We start from the raw sequence: 14,967 nt of genomic DNA, 5'->3' as shown, positions 1-14,967 counted from the left end.
CTGATATACTGAAAAACAGAGGATATCTACAAAGGCTGTTAAGCCACCCCCAAAAGGGGGTTCGGCACTGAGTGCATATTATGGGGTAAAGGTAAAGGTAAAAAGGTAAAGGACTCCGGCATGATTAAGTCCAGTCAAAGGCAACTATGGGGTTGTGGTGCTCATCTCGCTTTCAGCCGGCCATTGTCCACAGTCGTTTTCCGGGTCATGTGGCCAGCATGACTAAACCACTTCTGGCGCAACGGGACACAGTGACAGAAATCAGAGTGCACGGAAACGCTGTTTACCTTCCCACCACAGTAGTACCTATTTATCTACTTGCAGTGGCATGCTTTCAAACTGCTAGATTGGCAGGAGCTGGGACAGAGCAATGGGAGCTCACCCTCACCCCGTTGCATGGATTCAAATGGCCGACCTTCTAATCGGAGAGCCCCGGAGGCTCAGTGGTTTAGACTACAGCACCACCCGCATCCCTATATTATGCGCTACACACCCTAGAACCATAGAATTGTAGAGCTGGAAGGAGTCACAAGGCCAGGAATCTTTTGCCCAATATGAACCCACGACCCTGACATTAAGAGTCTCATACTCTACCGACTCAAAACCTCCAGAAAAATTCAAAAATAGGGCACTCTGGGCCTTGGGGGCGGGGTGGGTTGTATAGTTTGGAGCTGGTCTTTGTCAACTACAGCACCAAAAGACTTTTTTTTTTGTCTGAGCAAGATGTAACAAAGGATGTCAGGGTTTGACCCCAGGCTTGGGTAATGAATGTCCCTTGTTCCAGGGCAGGCAGCGAATCAGTCAATGGGGCTGAGGATGTGCTAATGGAGAGGAAAACGTTCTGTCCTATCCCCCACTTGCCATGGGGGGGGGAGAGGTTCTGTCGCGAGTAGAGGTGCCCGCAAACAGAGCACCGGGCTTCTGATGCGATGCAACTCTAGCATGAAATTGAGCCGCTGATTGTCTCAAGCGGCGGTAACGAGAAGCATAAGATGTAATTTCTCAGGCATGCCGGATCTAATTAGGGGCTGCCCAAGGGTGACATTGCTGCCTTTTGCATCTGCTCGCCGAGCTGAGGAGGGGATCCAAATGGCCAACAAGACCCCCCGAGAGAGGAGGAAGGGCTTCAGCAGAGAGTTGTCTCGCAGGTGGGCTGGGGATGGGGGTTCAGCAGGCATTGTGTCTCCACGCACATGGGAATGTGCCCCTTGGCGAGGGGCTCGCTGAAACGGCCATGTGGCAAGGCCTCGGTGCTCCCGCTGCTCCCTCGAGTCTTGTCCAAGTGTGGCTTAAATCACCGAATCAGAACTGTTGTGTTGGAAGGGAGCCCAAGGGTCATGTAGTCTAGCCCTTTGCGATGCAGAAATCGTAGGTAAAGACACTCTGACCAATGCCCACCCAGTCTCTGTTTAGAAGCCTCTGATGAAGGAGAGTCCATCACCTTCCCAGGTCATATAATTATAAAATTGTAGAGTTGGAAGGGACCCAAGGGTCATCTAGTCCAACCCCCGGAAATGCAGGAATCTCAGCTAGAGCATCCATGATAGATGGCCATCCAACCTCAACTTAACCTGCCACCCCAATGAAGATCATTTTTTAAACAAAAACAAAACCTCCAGTGAAGGAGAGTCCACTATCTTCTGAGGGTGTCAGTTCCACAGTTGAACAGGTCTTACCCTCAGAAAGCTCTTCCTAACGTTTAGTTAGAATCTCTTGTCATTTGAATCCATTGGTTTGGTTCCTAGGCTCTTGAGCAGGAGAAAACAAGCTTGCTCCGTCTTCCATGTGGCAGCCCTTTCGATATTTGAAGGTGGATGTCATCTCATCTCAGTCGTCCCTTTCCAGGTTAAACATCTCCAAGTCCTTCGGCTGTTCAAATGACCATTCATTGGAGGCAGACTGACCATGAGTGTGCCTGCTCTGCCTCCCTGTCCCCCCCATCACCCTCCGTGAGCTGACCCCCCTCATCAGCTGCTCTTTGGAGCTAAAACTTACACAAGGAATAAGAACATGAATAGAAAGTGGAGTTGGTGGGACTGGCCAAATGCCCCGTCCTCTGAGGAAGGAAGGCTGGGTCTTTCAGACTCCACACTCTGTGACCTGCTAAGCAAACCTGTGCTCTTGAGATGCCATGCAGGGATGCCTTCTCATAGGACTTACCTGGATGGAGGTGCAAGTGGTGGTCACCCCTGTGTCGTAGATGGTGTTGCTCTCGTTGGAGTCGTACGTTGATGTCTCCATCTTGGGCGGCAAGGTGATGTGTTGAATCGGCGGGAGAGGCCGGTCCGTGCCATTGCCAAAAGCCTGGATGGCATTTCCTGGAGAGGGAAACGGACAGCTTTACTGAAGGAACAACGAAAACTCCTCCTTGACATCACCTCCATGCCCTTTCCTATCAGGCTTCCATGTTAGGGACCCATCCCTCTCTGACCTGCCCTTTGCTTCCTGTGATAGCAGGATGCTGAACTAGATGGGCCATTGGCCTGATCACATTATGGTTGGTAGCCATCAATAGCCCTCTCCACCATTACATGTGGCGCTCTCTCTCTCACACACACACACACATGCGTGAGGCTCCACGGTGTTTGAGAGCAGCCCTAACCTCCCTCTGGCCAACTTCTACTCTGGGGACCACAGAATGACTTACGCAGGCAGGGGTTTTCCGTGAAGTCCTTCAGGAACTTCTCACACTCTTCCTCCATGTTGCCACTGCCCCGGCAGGAGCACGACGGGGACACAACGAGGTTGGCAGTGCTGGAGTCGACATAGTTGGGTGTCATGTCTAACCCTGTCCAAGAAGGGAGAGGGTAAAGCTTGAGTTTGCCACCTCCTACTCACAGAGGGATGGGCAAAGGCCACCTTCTTTGTAATTCCTTTCTCAAAACCCTGCCCCATTTGTCCAGCGCACATCAGGTATCTCAGAGACCCAGCTCTTTATTGTGAGAGATTGCAGTCAAACAGAACTACGCAAGACTCCTAGTTAGTACATGAAGGGGTTAAGGACTGCGTTGTATTGCTAGATAGCCTCAGTTAAGTCATGCCCCTCTCCAAAGAGGAAGCAAAGATTCTTTCCTCCTCCTTTCTGCCATTTGCTTAAGCAACCTCTACACTTAGACCACATGTCTGACTCTGGCTGTATTTTCTACCCAAGACTATTTTGCCTGTATTATCCTTGCATGGAACAATGCATGAGTGAGACCTTGCATCTGCAAGCAGAGCACTTTAAACTTGCTTAACATAGAATCATGGAGTTGGATGGGACCTGAAGGGTCATCTAGTCCAACCCCTGCAACGCAGGAATCTCAACTAAAGCATCCTCTACAGATGGCCATCCAGCCTCTGCTTAAAAATGCCCAGTGAAGAAGATTCCGCCACCTCCTGAAGGAATCCATTCCACTGTTAAACAGCTCTTACTGTCAGAAAGTTCTTCCTGAATCTCCTTTCTTGTAACTTGAATTCATCGGTTTGTGTCCTACCCCTCCAGAGCAGAAGAAAACAAGCTTGCTCCATCTTCCATGTGACAGCCCTTGAGATATTTGAAGATGGCTATCATATCCCTTCAGATGGTCTTTTCATTGCAAGAGGGGCAGAAAGAGGTCAGCTGCTGTGTGTGGCTAACTGGGATAAGAAAGATCCATGAACCTACATTCCTAATGTTGTCCTCCTGCACAAGCTGTGACTTGATTTTAGACTCTGCTGCGGCTTTCAGTGTGCTAGCTCTGGGTTTGGCATGTGTGGCGATGGACGGCACCCCACATGTGGAAAACCACCCACGCAATGTGCTCTGGTGCCAGGCTGCCCATCAGCCTTGGTGAGGACAGCTGGGGTGGGGCAGCAGATCCAGACATCTCTTTTTTTTCTCCCTTGTCACCTTCAATGTACTAGGGCTTCCCGCCTCCAGTAGCCTCAGGTAGGAGCAGAGGAGCCAGGGAGGCAGATGGAAGCCTCTGTCTGTTTTGCCTCAAGTGGAAAAATGCCTTGGGCCAGCCCCATTCAGTATATTCACAGTGGGGTAACATGCAATTTTATATTGGATTTTCTTCCGTATCAGACTATACATGGTTCAGTAAAATCTGATTTTGGGGGTGGGGTGGTAGAGTACAAGCCACTATTTTAATGAGGAAGATCATAGAAACCAACTGTAGAGCTGGAAGGTGTGGGAATGTTCAGGGAGGCAGGAGAGGATATATTGTCTAATAATATCCTTCCTAACTTATGCTAGCAAGTTCTGTAGCTTAGCAGAGTTTTACATTCCCCTTTTAAACGCACAGCAGTTAGCTTGTTGCAAGCTTGTTTAAGCATCTCAATATAAGATTCTGGTAATTTCCCTTATATCCCTCTTAAAAAGAATAGACACGACACAATCTTGTGTAAACTATATAAAATACGTTTACTCACACATTCAGTTCACAGATGGATCCCTGAAGGCAGACTTAGTTACAAAGTATATACATGTGGAACTATCCCACATGGAGATAGTCTCCAACAGAGCATCTCTATCTAAAAAGCTGCTGGTCTTGCGGCGGAGAAGGAGAAGAGAAGAAAGAGGGGGGGCGCATGCCCTGTGCTTTTGTGACCTGCACAGTTAAGGTCATGCCCACCTCTAGTCACATGCTAAAGGAAGTTTGTCCCAGCCCAGGAGGAAACAGGAAGTTCTGACTGGCTGGACCAAACATCCCCTTGCATGTCCACTCTAGGAAAACTAGGAATGTTGTACTTGACTGCTATCTATGTATCACGAAAGGGACCCCAACGGTTATCTGGTCCAAGCCCCTGCAACGCAGGACATCATGTGGACACTGCCAAAAATAAAAGACACAACAAGCAGTTTCAACTCAGCATTAGCTCCAGTGTGGATGAGCCCATTAATGCCACTCACCTATTAGGCCTGCGTAGGAACCAAGACAAGCCTGGTAATTGTCCCCAGGGCAGCTGGTCAGTGATTGGAAAGAGGCTTGGCAATTCGTGTGGAAATCTGCCAGTCTTGACCTGGTGACAAAGACAAGGGAGGAAAGGGGAAGGAAAGTTAAAATACTGCCCTGCTCAAGAAGTAGCAAGTTGCTTATGAGAGTTGGGGTGGAGGGAAGAGAGAGGAGGTGAAGGGAACCATGGTATTGCCAAATCCTGGACAGGGCCGTCTTAAGTATATCCGGCGCCATGGTGCAAAGATCCCTCCGGGAACCAAAGCGTTCCAAAACCAAGGCGCACTTTCCCATAGAAAGTAATGCACAATGGATTAATCCGTTCCAGACTTTTAAAAACAACCCCTAAAACAGCCGTTTAACATGAATTTTACTATCTAAGGAGACAACTTATCCATGAAATGAAAACATGAAACAACGTACTGCAGTCACACAATCAATCAGTCAGTAGCTGAACTGGGTTCCACACAGTCACACACAAAAAGAGCCGCAAAAACAAAAACGGAAAATAGCAGCAAAAACAGACAGACCTCAGCGTAACCCTCAAAACGGAAAGGTGGCACTCAAAATGTAAGCGTAACACTCAAAACGGAGCACGTTCGGCTTCCGGAAAAAAGTTTACAAACCAGAACACTAACTTCCGGGTTTGCAGTGTTTGGGTTCCAAGTTGTTTGAGTACCAAGGCATTTGAGAACCAAGGTACCACTGTAATTTGGATTGCTGGTATTCAAGGGTTTGCAAATGGTCCTTCTTGAAAAGGTATTTCATAAACCAGGCACGTCCAACAGGTAGATCGTGATCTACCAGTAGATCACTGGACGTCTGTGGTAGATCACTGGTAGATCACTGGCTCCTTCCAAAGAAGCTAAACAACTTTGGCTCCCCTAAAAATGCTCAACATTTTAGCCCTTCACCCCCCAAAACAGGGCTTTCTTCCCACCTCAGAAAATCTCAACAACTTTGACCTGAACCCCTAAAAAACAGGGATTTCCTCCTCCCTAAACAACTTTGACCTGAACACCCCAAAAGGGGGTAGATCACTGCCAGTTTTTAACTCTGTGAGTAGATCGCAGTCTCTTCGGAGTTGGCCACCCCTGTCATAAACCAAGTATCTAAAGGGCAGGGTTCAAATGGCCTTTTTTTTGGTATACAGTCATACCTCATGTTATGTCTGCCGCGGATTACATCTTTTCAGATTACGGATGCGCCGGAAGTCCCGAAACGGGTTACTTCTGGGTTTGGCACATGCGCAGAAGCGCTAAATCACGCTTTGTGCATGCGCAGAAGCGCCGAATTGCATCACGTGTGTGCGCAGACACAGCGCTTCAAGATGCAGCCTTTTCATGTTGCGAACGGGCCTTCGGAACAGATCCCGTTCGCAACCAGAGGTACCACTGTATATAATAGAATCATAGAATTGCAGATTTGAAAGGGACCCCAAATATTGTCTAGCCCAATTCCCTGCAATGCAGGAATCACAGCTAAAGCATCCCTGACAGATGTCCAACCACTGATTAAAAAGCTGAAATGAAGGAGAGTTCACCACCTTCCAAGGGAGTCCATTCCACTTTCGCATAGCTCTTACCATAAAAAAGCTCATTCATATGGCATGATTTTATTTCTTATACAAATATTGAGGCACATGGTCACTCAGTGCCACCAGCATATGCAAATGTCTGACTCATTTAAGCCTATACAAAACTTTGGACACATCTACACAGCTGCACATTTAAAATGTGTTATAAAGTGCAACATACAAACGTGACACTTGGTGGCGATAGTGAGCTATGCAAAATTCAATGCATTTTTCAAAACCTTTTTTAGAGAAAAGCTTGTTCACAGTGTTTTTTTAATATGTATGTAGATTCCACCTTTTATTCTCAGTAATGATGGAACTCACAGATGGAGAATACTTTTATTTTTATAAATCTTTTTGTTTTTTAAAAAGGAATATTTTTGTGAGTTAATACTTTATTATCCCTTTGGAGCTGTGTTGTATCTTTAACTATGATTCCTGCTTCACAAGGTTCAAATTAGATGACTCTTTGGGTCCCTTTCCATCTCTACAATTCTATGATTTTATTCTCTTTGTACTTTTGTCCTTCCCGGTTTTATGGTTTACATTTCTGACTCTCTCTTTTTTGCCTTTTTTGTTACGTTTGTACTTTTGGCTGTAGTTCGCAAATCAATAAAATAGAATAAAGAATAAAGGCAATCAAGGGTCTGAACAGCTGCAGGAGGTGGTCATCATGTCACAACTCATATTCCCAACCCTTTTGTGGCTCTTCCTGGACCTCAAACCGTGAGCGAGAGGAGGCAGAGAAAGCTGCCAGGAAGATCTATGTCCGAGATGACCACGGAGGCGTGAAGACCATCACCCAGGGAAGCACGGAAACTAGAGCTGGGCTGAAATGACTCACAGCTTTTCATAAATTTTTCTGGCAGTGCAAAAAAGAAAAAAGAAAAAAACCCACCCTTAGCATTTGGTCCCCACGTCCTTCTTGTGAAATTATGCACTTCCTTCGTTGACAACTGGCTGTCTTTTCTCTCAGTTAACCCTCAGTGACATCTTCACGCGGCCAAGTGGAATTGGCTTTGCAGTGTTGTGGCATCTCGTTCGCTGCATGAATCATAGAATCGTAGAACTGCAGGGTTTGGACAGGACCCCAAAGGCAATCTAGCCCAACCCCCTGCAGTGCAGGAACCACAGCTAAGGAATCCCTGGCAGATGGCCAGCCAACCTATCTTTCTAAACCTCCAACGAAGGAGAGAGGTCACCATCTCGCGAGTGAGTCCACTCCACTGTAGAACAGCTCTTACCATCAGGAAGTTCTTCCTAATGTTTAGACACTGGTGGAGGAAGAGGGGGTGGGGAGGAGTGCACCGCCCCCCAGCACCATGATCCCGGTGGGGTGCCATCACAGCTGCTCCCCCCCCCCCCAGGGCTGGGCGCCACGCCCACGCCTGCTCTCTGCTCCCGGTGCTGAAGCATGAAGCTCCGCCACTGTGTTTAGACACAGTTGCCTATATCCTTTTCACATGTACTGCTGTCAAACTAGGTGTCTCCCCTCCATACATTCTCTATTTGTGGATCTCACTAGTGGAGAACTTTACGTTTAAAACCTATTGGTTTTGAACCAATAAATAACCGTTCATAATTCAACCCACCTGCCTGTTAGGAAACCATTTTAATCTGTGTGTCTGGGAAGTAGGTGCGTTTCATTTCGCTGGCTTTGACCTCACACCTCTCTCTTCCTCCATCCCATCAAGGGAGAAACTTGCACCCCTATTTAATCCAGATAACGCTGAACCCCCCCTTTTTAATGTGTCCAGTAAATATATGGCGCGTATTGTGGAGTGACCAGTTTAACTACGTGGTTTGGTGAAGAAGCACCTCCTCCTGCCCAAATCTTCCAACAATTCAGCCTGTTGGCATTTCATTGGCATGTCATCGTCTTCAAGGCGATACAGGGCAGGCTGGCAATGCTAAAATCCTGGCATGCACTGCTGAGTTTGACATGCTTTCTCTGCCTTTCGCTGGAGTCTAGGCACGCTGGTGTCTTGAGGCATCTCCTTCTGGAAAGCTGGTTTGTCCTGGGCAGGTAATGAAGCAAGAGAATCGATGGGTTTTCACCCTTCTTCACTTTGAGGGAGGCCCCAGGGTGGGGGCGGGGAGGATGCTGTGGCCGCAGCAGGAGAAAGGGGGAGCCGTTTCATTTGCAGCGCCTTTGTGGGGCCAGGCTGAGCACCAGCAAAACACTGGGAGCACCGCTTACCTTTCTTAGTGGGTCGTGAAAACGACTATTCCAGATAACCCTTTTTAGAGGGTAGAATCATAGAATCATAGAGTTGGAAGAGACCACAAGGGCCATCCAGTCCAACCCCCTGCCAAGCAGGAAACACCATCAAAGCATTCTTGACATATGGCTGTCAAGCCTCTGCTTAAAGACCTCCAAAGAAGGAGACTCCACCACACTTCTTGGCAGCAAATTCCACTGCCGAACAGCTCTTACTGTCAGGAAGTTCTTCTTAATGTTTAGGTGGAATCTTCTTTCTTGTAGTTTGAATCCATTGCTCCGTGTCCGCTTCTCTGGAGCAGCAGAAAACAACCTTTCACCCTCCTCTATATAACATCCTTTTATATATTTGAACATGGCTATCATATCACCCCTTAACCTTCTCTTCTCCAGGCTAAACATACCCAGCTCCCTAAGCCGTTCCTCATAAGGCATTGTTTCCAGGCCTTTGACCATTTTGGTTGGGGCAGTAGGGGTGAGTTTATGGAAATAAAATGCTTGGGAACCACTGAGACGTAAATATCAGCCTGTAATATGAGTCTACCATATACAGTTGGTATAAGGATTTATGGCATCACGCTGGTGAGAGATGTTCAGCGCCTGCATAGGACAAGGCTACCTAAATACCAAGGAAGCTTCTTCTTATTTTGCTCCTTGCTGAGACCTGCTTAGTCCAGGCAGGCAGGCACACAGAATTATGAATGGTTATTTCTTTGTTTAACCACAGGCTAAAGGAAGCGCACAAAGAATAAGCAATATTCCAGGTGGGATATATGGCTTGGTTCTTATAAGGCTTAAATCAAGGCTATCTGAAAGACTCTGTTCCTTCATAAGAACCTGCCCGGGTTTTGAGATCTTCAGGAGAGTCCCTTCTCTTGGTCCTGCCACCCTCCCAGGCACACTTGGTGGGGACGTGGGAGAGGGCCCTCTCGGCGGCTGCTCCCAAACTTGGAACTCCCTCTCTAGAGAAGCCAGACAGGCTCCCTCCTTACTGTCCTTTTGCCAGCAGCTGAAGACTTCCCAAACAGGCATTTGGGAGCTGACTGCTTTTAAGGAAGGATCTCGCACTGTGCTTCTCCCTCCCTCCCTCCCTCTCTCTGTATAAATGTTATTGCTTTTTAATGATTGGCCCCCTGTCTTTTAAGCTGTTCTTATTTTGATCTATAAGCAGCCTTGAGGTCCGTGTCAAGGGAAAAGGTGGGGTATAATCAATCAATCAATCAATCAATCAATCTGGCAACTGGCGTAAATCTAGAGAAATAGTACATGTTGCATTTTAACAGATTCATTCCCTGGGTGGGGTATCTCAATGATCAGGTTCTGCCGCATCCCCAATCCCAGGATCAGAGTCGGTCGCATCAATGGCCCCAGGAAGCAACACAAGCTCGTTGCCAACAAGGAGAGAAATTTGTCACACACACACACACACACACACACCCTCCACCGGGTCTTTCTCCTGGCTTGTAGCACCCTCCAAGGCAAATGTTATTCTTTGCACAATACATGACAGGCCAGCTGGTAATCTTTCCGTAATATCCAAGCCAGATGTCGCTCTTTCCATTAGGCACAATGAATTCACAGTTATTGGATGAGATTTTAACTGCCAGGAATAAACCTTCCTGGAGCCATTCCAGGGCCTCTCAGGTTTCCGTCTTTCAAGTGCCTCGGCCGGGAGCCCTGGGCCAAGTCCCTGGGTGTGGTGGCATGGAGAAGTCCGGCCAAGCTGCCACTGAAGCACTCCTGGGGCAGGCAGGTGGTCCTGCCCAGGCTTCAAAGCTGAAGGGGGACCTGGCGGAGGTTCTGGAAAACGGGATTGATGCTGAAGGGAGGCCAGGAGGCCAGGAGGCGAGTCCAAAAACTTGGTTGGGTTCCTTTCCTGAAATACTGTACTTTTGAGAAAGGTATAAAGAAAAACAGATGAAAAACGTAGGCTGCCTTCCAAGGGCTCCATTTCAAAATTAAATCTCCCAGTTGTTCCTCTTTGATGAACTCATTACATGAATGTACTTTCCTTCTGGAGCCATTTGACTTGGCCGGGACATGCTGAGAATGTCTCCTTGGCAAACAAAGAGCACACATTGCTCAAAGTGTCTGGATCCCTGGACCTCTGTCATGGGATGGGGCCATGATCAAGCACTGGCCTAATCTGCAGAACCCCCTGGGCTTCCCGTGGCATTTTTTTTTATTGCATTTCTGCCCCACCTTTTTCTCCAAGAAGCTGAAGATGGTCCATAGGGTTCTCTCTCCCTCCACATTTTACCCCCCCCCCAACAACTTTGTGAAGTAGGCTAGGCTGAGAGGCACTGACTGGCCCAAGGCCACCCAGTGGGCTTCATGGCTGAGTGGGAACATTGGAACCCTGGTCTCTCCCTAGTCCAACCACTACACGACACTGGCTCTCAACCATGGAGCCAGACAGGAGTTGAAGCTGCAGTCTCCTTGTCCATAAGAGTAAGGTAAAGGGACTCCTGACCATTAGGTCCAGTCGTGACCGACTCATCTCACGTTATTGGCCAAGGGAGCTTCCAGGCCATGTGCCAAGCATGACAAAGCAGCTTCTGGCGAACCACACGGAAACGCCGTTTACCTTCCCGCCGGAGCGGTCCCTATTTATCTACTTGCACTTTGACGTGCTTTTGAACTGCTAGGTTGGCAGGAGCTGGGACCGAGCAACGGGAGCTCACCCCGTCACAGGGATTCGAACCACCGACCTTCTGATCAGCAAGCCCTAGGCTCTTTGGTTTAAGTCACAGCACAACACCATAGCTGCCAAGTTTTCCCTTTTCTCGCGAGGAAGCCTATTCAGCATAAGGGAAAATCCCTTAAAAAAAGGGATAACTTGGCAGCTATGCACAACACTGGTCCAGCTCTTGTAAAGCCATCCCAGGCCTGGATTGCAAAGCATGCCTGGATTTGAAGTGCTCGGTGCATATGCTGATTTGCAGGTGTGCAAGCGCACAGTAGAAATAGTTAACTAGGTATTTGCAATCAAATAATAGAAGAGCAAGTCTAGAGCAGAGGTGTCAAAGGGGAGGAGATCTGGAGAAATAAGCAGCAGGTGCATTAAATGAGGGTGGAGGGGACCATCAATAATACTGGGGATCACAATGTTGATTATTTACCAGTTAACACCTATCCATAATCAGGGGAGTAAATGGCTTGTGGGCATCCAATGAAGCCGAGTGTCAGAACATTCAGGACAGATTAAAAAGTCCTTCACGCAGCATGTCATTAAACTCTGGAACTCCCTCCCACAGGAGGCAGTGATGGTCACCAACCTAGATGGCTTTAAGAGAGGTTAGACACAAATTAATGGAGCCAGGCCACTACCCAGGGTGGCCACTCTCTGCCTCCACAATTGGAGGCAGCAATGCTTCAACTGCGGGAGACCACAGGAGGGGAGAGGGCTCTTGTGCATGAATCCTGATTGCAGGCTTCCCAGAAGAGACATCTGGTTGACCACTGTGAGAACAGGATGCTGGACTAGATGGGCCACCGGCCTGATCCAGCAGGCTCTCCTTATGTTCGTATGCTTAAGAGTTCTTATGCTTGTCCCAGACCTGCAAGTATCTGCAGAATCCCTAGAGGCCCCAGAAGTAAAGGGCTGAGGGGAGCCAGGTGTCTGGAAGGAGAGGACAATTACAGAATGGCTTTCAATTGGCAAATTTAGGCTAAGGAAAGTGCAGGTTGACTTGGAGAGATCCTATCTTCCAGAAGTATTGGCACAGTGGAGACCAACATTTAGTCTTAAGGTTCTGTGTAGTTGTTAACTGATATTAATTTTTGTATCTTTTTAAAGATCTTATTTAGATCTTATTTTAGATCTTATTGTGATTTATGTGGGAATTGTTCAAACTGGTTGTGTATTTTTTTGATGTTTGACTAATTGTTTATGACTACTTTTGTTACGTTGCAATTATGTACTTTTTCATGTTGTAAGGCACCTTGAACATGGTTTGAACTATGGAAAGGTGGCATGCAAATAAAATTTAATGCATGCATGTATTTAAACGCGCACACTCAAAATGTATGCATTAAAATGCACACTTTTAGATGGGGTCATCTGGACTGTTCCCATGCAAGTCCATGAACCACACATGGAGATTTCTTTCCGTCCCAAGGCAAGCCAAAATGGCAAATAGAATTGAGAACGGCAGCCCATAAAAAACAACTATAAAATCTACAAGGAACATTAAGTGAGTTTCTTATTTTATACAGAGGAAGGTAATTGAACCAACTGTTCAAACGGATGTTTTGGGACCCTCCAAAACGAGAGAGAGAGAGAGAGAGAGAGAGAGAGAGAGAGAGAGTGCTGAACTGGCACAATCGCTTTGGCCTTTTGCTTCCCTCCTCCACAAAAAGCTCCTGCCAAAAAACCTCCTTTCTTGTCACCTGGTCCCATATCTTGCTAGGAAGAAGCCTTTCTTTTGGGGAATGTAGGCCATGAAGAAACGTAAGCTTTCTCGGCGGTGTCATCTGTGTAGCCCTCTATTCCAGGCATCCCCAAACTTTGGCCCTCCAGATGTTTTGGACTACAATTCCCATCTTCCCCGACCACTGGTCCTGTTAGCTAGGGATCATGGGAGTTGTAGGCCAAAACATATGGAGGGCCGAAGTTTGGGGATGCCTGCTCTATTCACTTCAGTGTCTCTCTTAATGCCCTGACGACCTTTGGAAGACACGTACCTATTTTGTCTATCTATCCTTGCTGGACCCAGGTGGCGCTGTGGGTTAAAGCACAGAGTCTAGGGCTTGCTGATCAGAAGGTCGGCGGTTCGAATCCCTGCAATGGGGTGAGCTCCCGTTGCTTGGTCCCAGCTCCTGTCCACCTAGCAGTTCGAAAGCACATCAAAGTGCAAGTAGATAAATAGGGACCGCTCCGGCGGGAAGGTAAACGGTGTTTCCGTGCGCTGCTCTGGTTCGCCAGAAGCAGCTTTGTCATGCTGGCCACATGACCCGGAAGCTGTCTGCGGACAAACGCCGGCTCCCTCGGCCTATAGAGCGAGATGAGCACCGCAACCCCAGAGTCGGACACGACTGGACCTGATGGTCAGGGGCCCCTTTACCTTTACCTTTATCCTTGCTGCATCCAAGTTCCTTAGACTATAGTTCTAGCTCTTTGCTCATCTCTCTTCTGGAAACCTTAATACCCCTCTGGTCCCCGGAAACTTTGGATTCGCCTGCATCTTTTGGAAGTGTGTGCCTGCAGTAGCAAACACAAAGGGTATGTGGTTCCAGATCCACCTTCCCCAACCTGGTGCCCTCTGGGTGTTGTGGACTGCAGGCTGATGGGAGTGATAATCTAATAGAGGTGGAGGTTACAAAGCTGAACCATGCTGCACTCTGTGGACCAATATTGGTCTAGTCCAGCACAGGTAGATGTGTTTATCTTTTAAAAACATGAGCATCTGTGCTGGATCAGACCACAGTGGGGCCATAGAGTGCAGGTGGAGATTTGTGGGTGTCTGTCTCACTTAGGAGGCCAGCCAGGGCTGGGTCAGAGAAACCAGCAGCCAGTCAGTCACAGAGAACATCTCCTTGCATGGCGAGACTTGTTGAAGTGAATGGGGGGTTCCTCAACAGCATCTTCCATCACTCTGTTACATTTCAATGCACCCACCAGGGGGACTGTGCTCAAAGGCTTATGTTCCACGAGCAAAACTTCCTTTTCAAATCCCACCTCCGTATTTGCTGGTGTGATGTTGTTTCCTCTTAAGAGCCCGTGTTTTCTTTTTAATTCATGGCGGTTAAATGCAATTGAAGAGGAGCCCGCTCCCCATGGCATCCCCTCACCTGTGCTCAGAGGCCATGATTACCTAGCGAGGGAAGGGAAGAATTAAGGGCATGCATCATTTGATTTTAATAGAAGGAATGTTCTATCCCATTGAACTGCTAACTAAGCCGAACACAGGATTGTGTTTACATAAGCAAGCCCCGAGTCGATATAGACTTGCTGTCACGTTAAGTCAATACTTATGAAAGTTCCCTGTTTAATTATTCAGTGAGGATTGACTTATTATTGTGTTAAGATGGTGGTTAGCCTTGAGCAAAGGGAGCCGCAAAACTGAAAAGGCTTCTTTCGGCTTTCCCCGGAAAGGGCTAGGGCGCAGAGAGAGGGGGTGGGCGTCTCTTGCATCTTCAGCATCGTCAGATGCTGCTTCGATGGGGGGGGGGACACAGCTGGGGATGGGGAGAAGGGGCAGTTTCCCATTTTTGTATCTTTCCATTCATACATTCCCAAATCAAAG

The 14,967-nt window shown here is 47.9% G+C and overlaps 1 protein-coding gene across 1 annotated transcript in view; it reads right to left on the bottom strand.

The window, feature by feature from the left end:
* GFRA2 (GDNF family receptor alpha 2) overlaps nt 1–14,967 on the bottom strand; it is a 71,170-nt gene that overhangs the window by 8,377 nt on the left and 47,826 nt on the right. The window contains exons 5-7 of the mRNA XM_035119132.3: nt 4,880–4,989; nt 2,648–2,788; nt 2,161–2,318 (exon numbers count right to left, since the gene is read on the bottom strand). Of these exons, the coding sequence (XP_034975023.3) occupies nt 2,161–2,318; nt 2,648–2,788; nt 4,880–4,989 (409 nt within the window). The remainder of the gene's footprint in view (nt 1–2,160; nt 2,319–2,647; nt 2,789–4,879; nt 4,990–14,967) is intronic.

This window comes from Zootoca vivipara, chromosome 6 (genome assembly GCF_965207765.1).
Source record: "Zootoca vivipara chromosome 6, rZooViv2.hap1.1, whole genome shotgun sequence".
Taxonomy (NCBI): Eukaryota; Metazoa; Chordata; class Lepidosauria; order Squamata; family Lacertidae; genus Zootoca; species Zootoca vivipara.
Note: the sequence above shows the minus strand (reverse complement) of the source record. Positions and strands in the feature narration are given on the sequence as shown.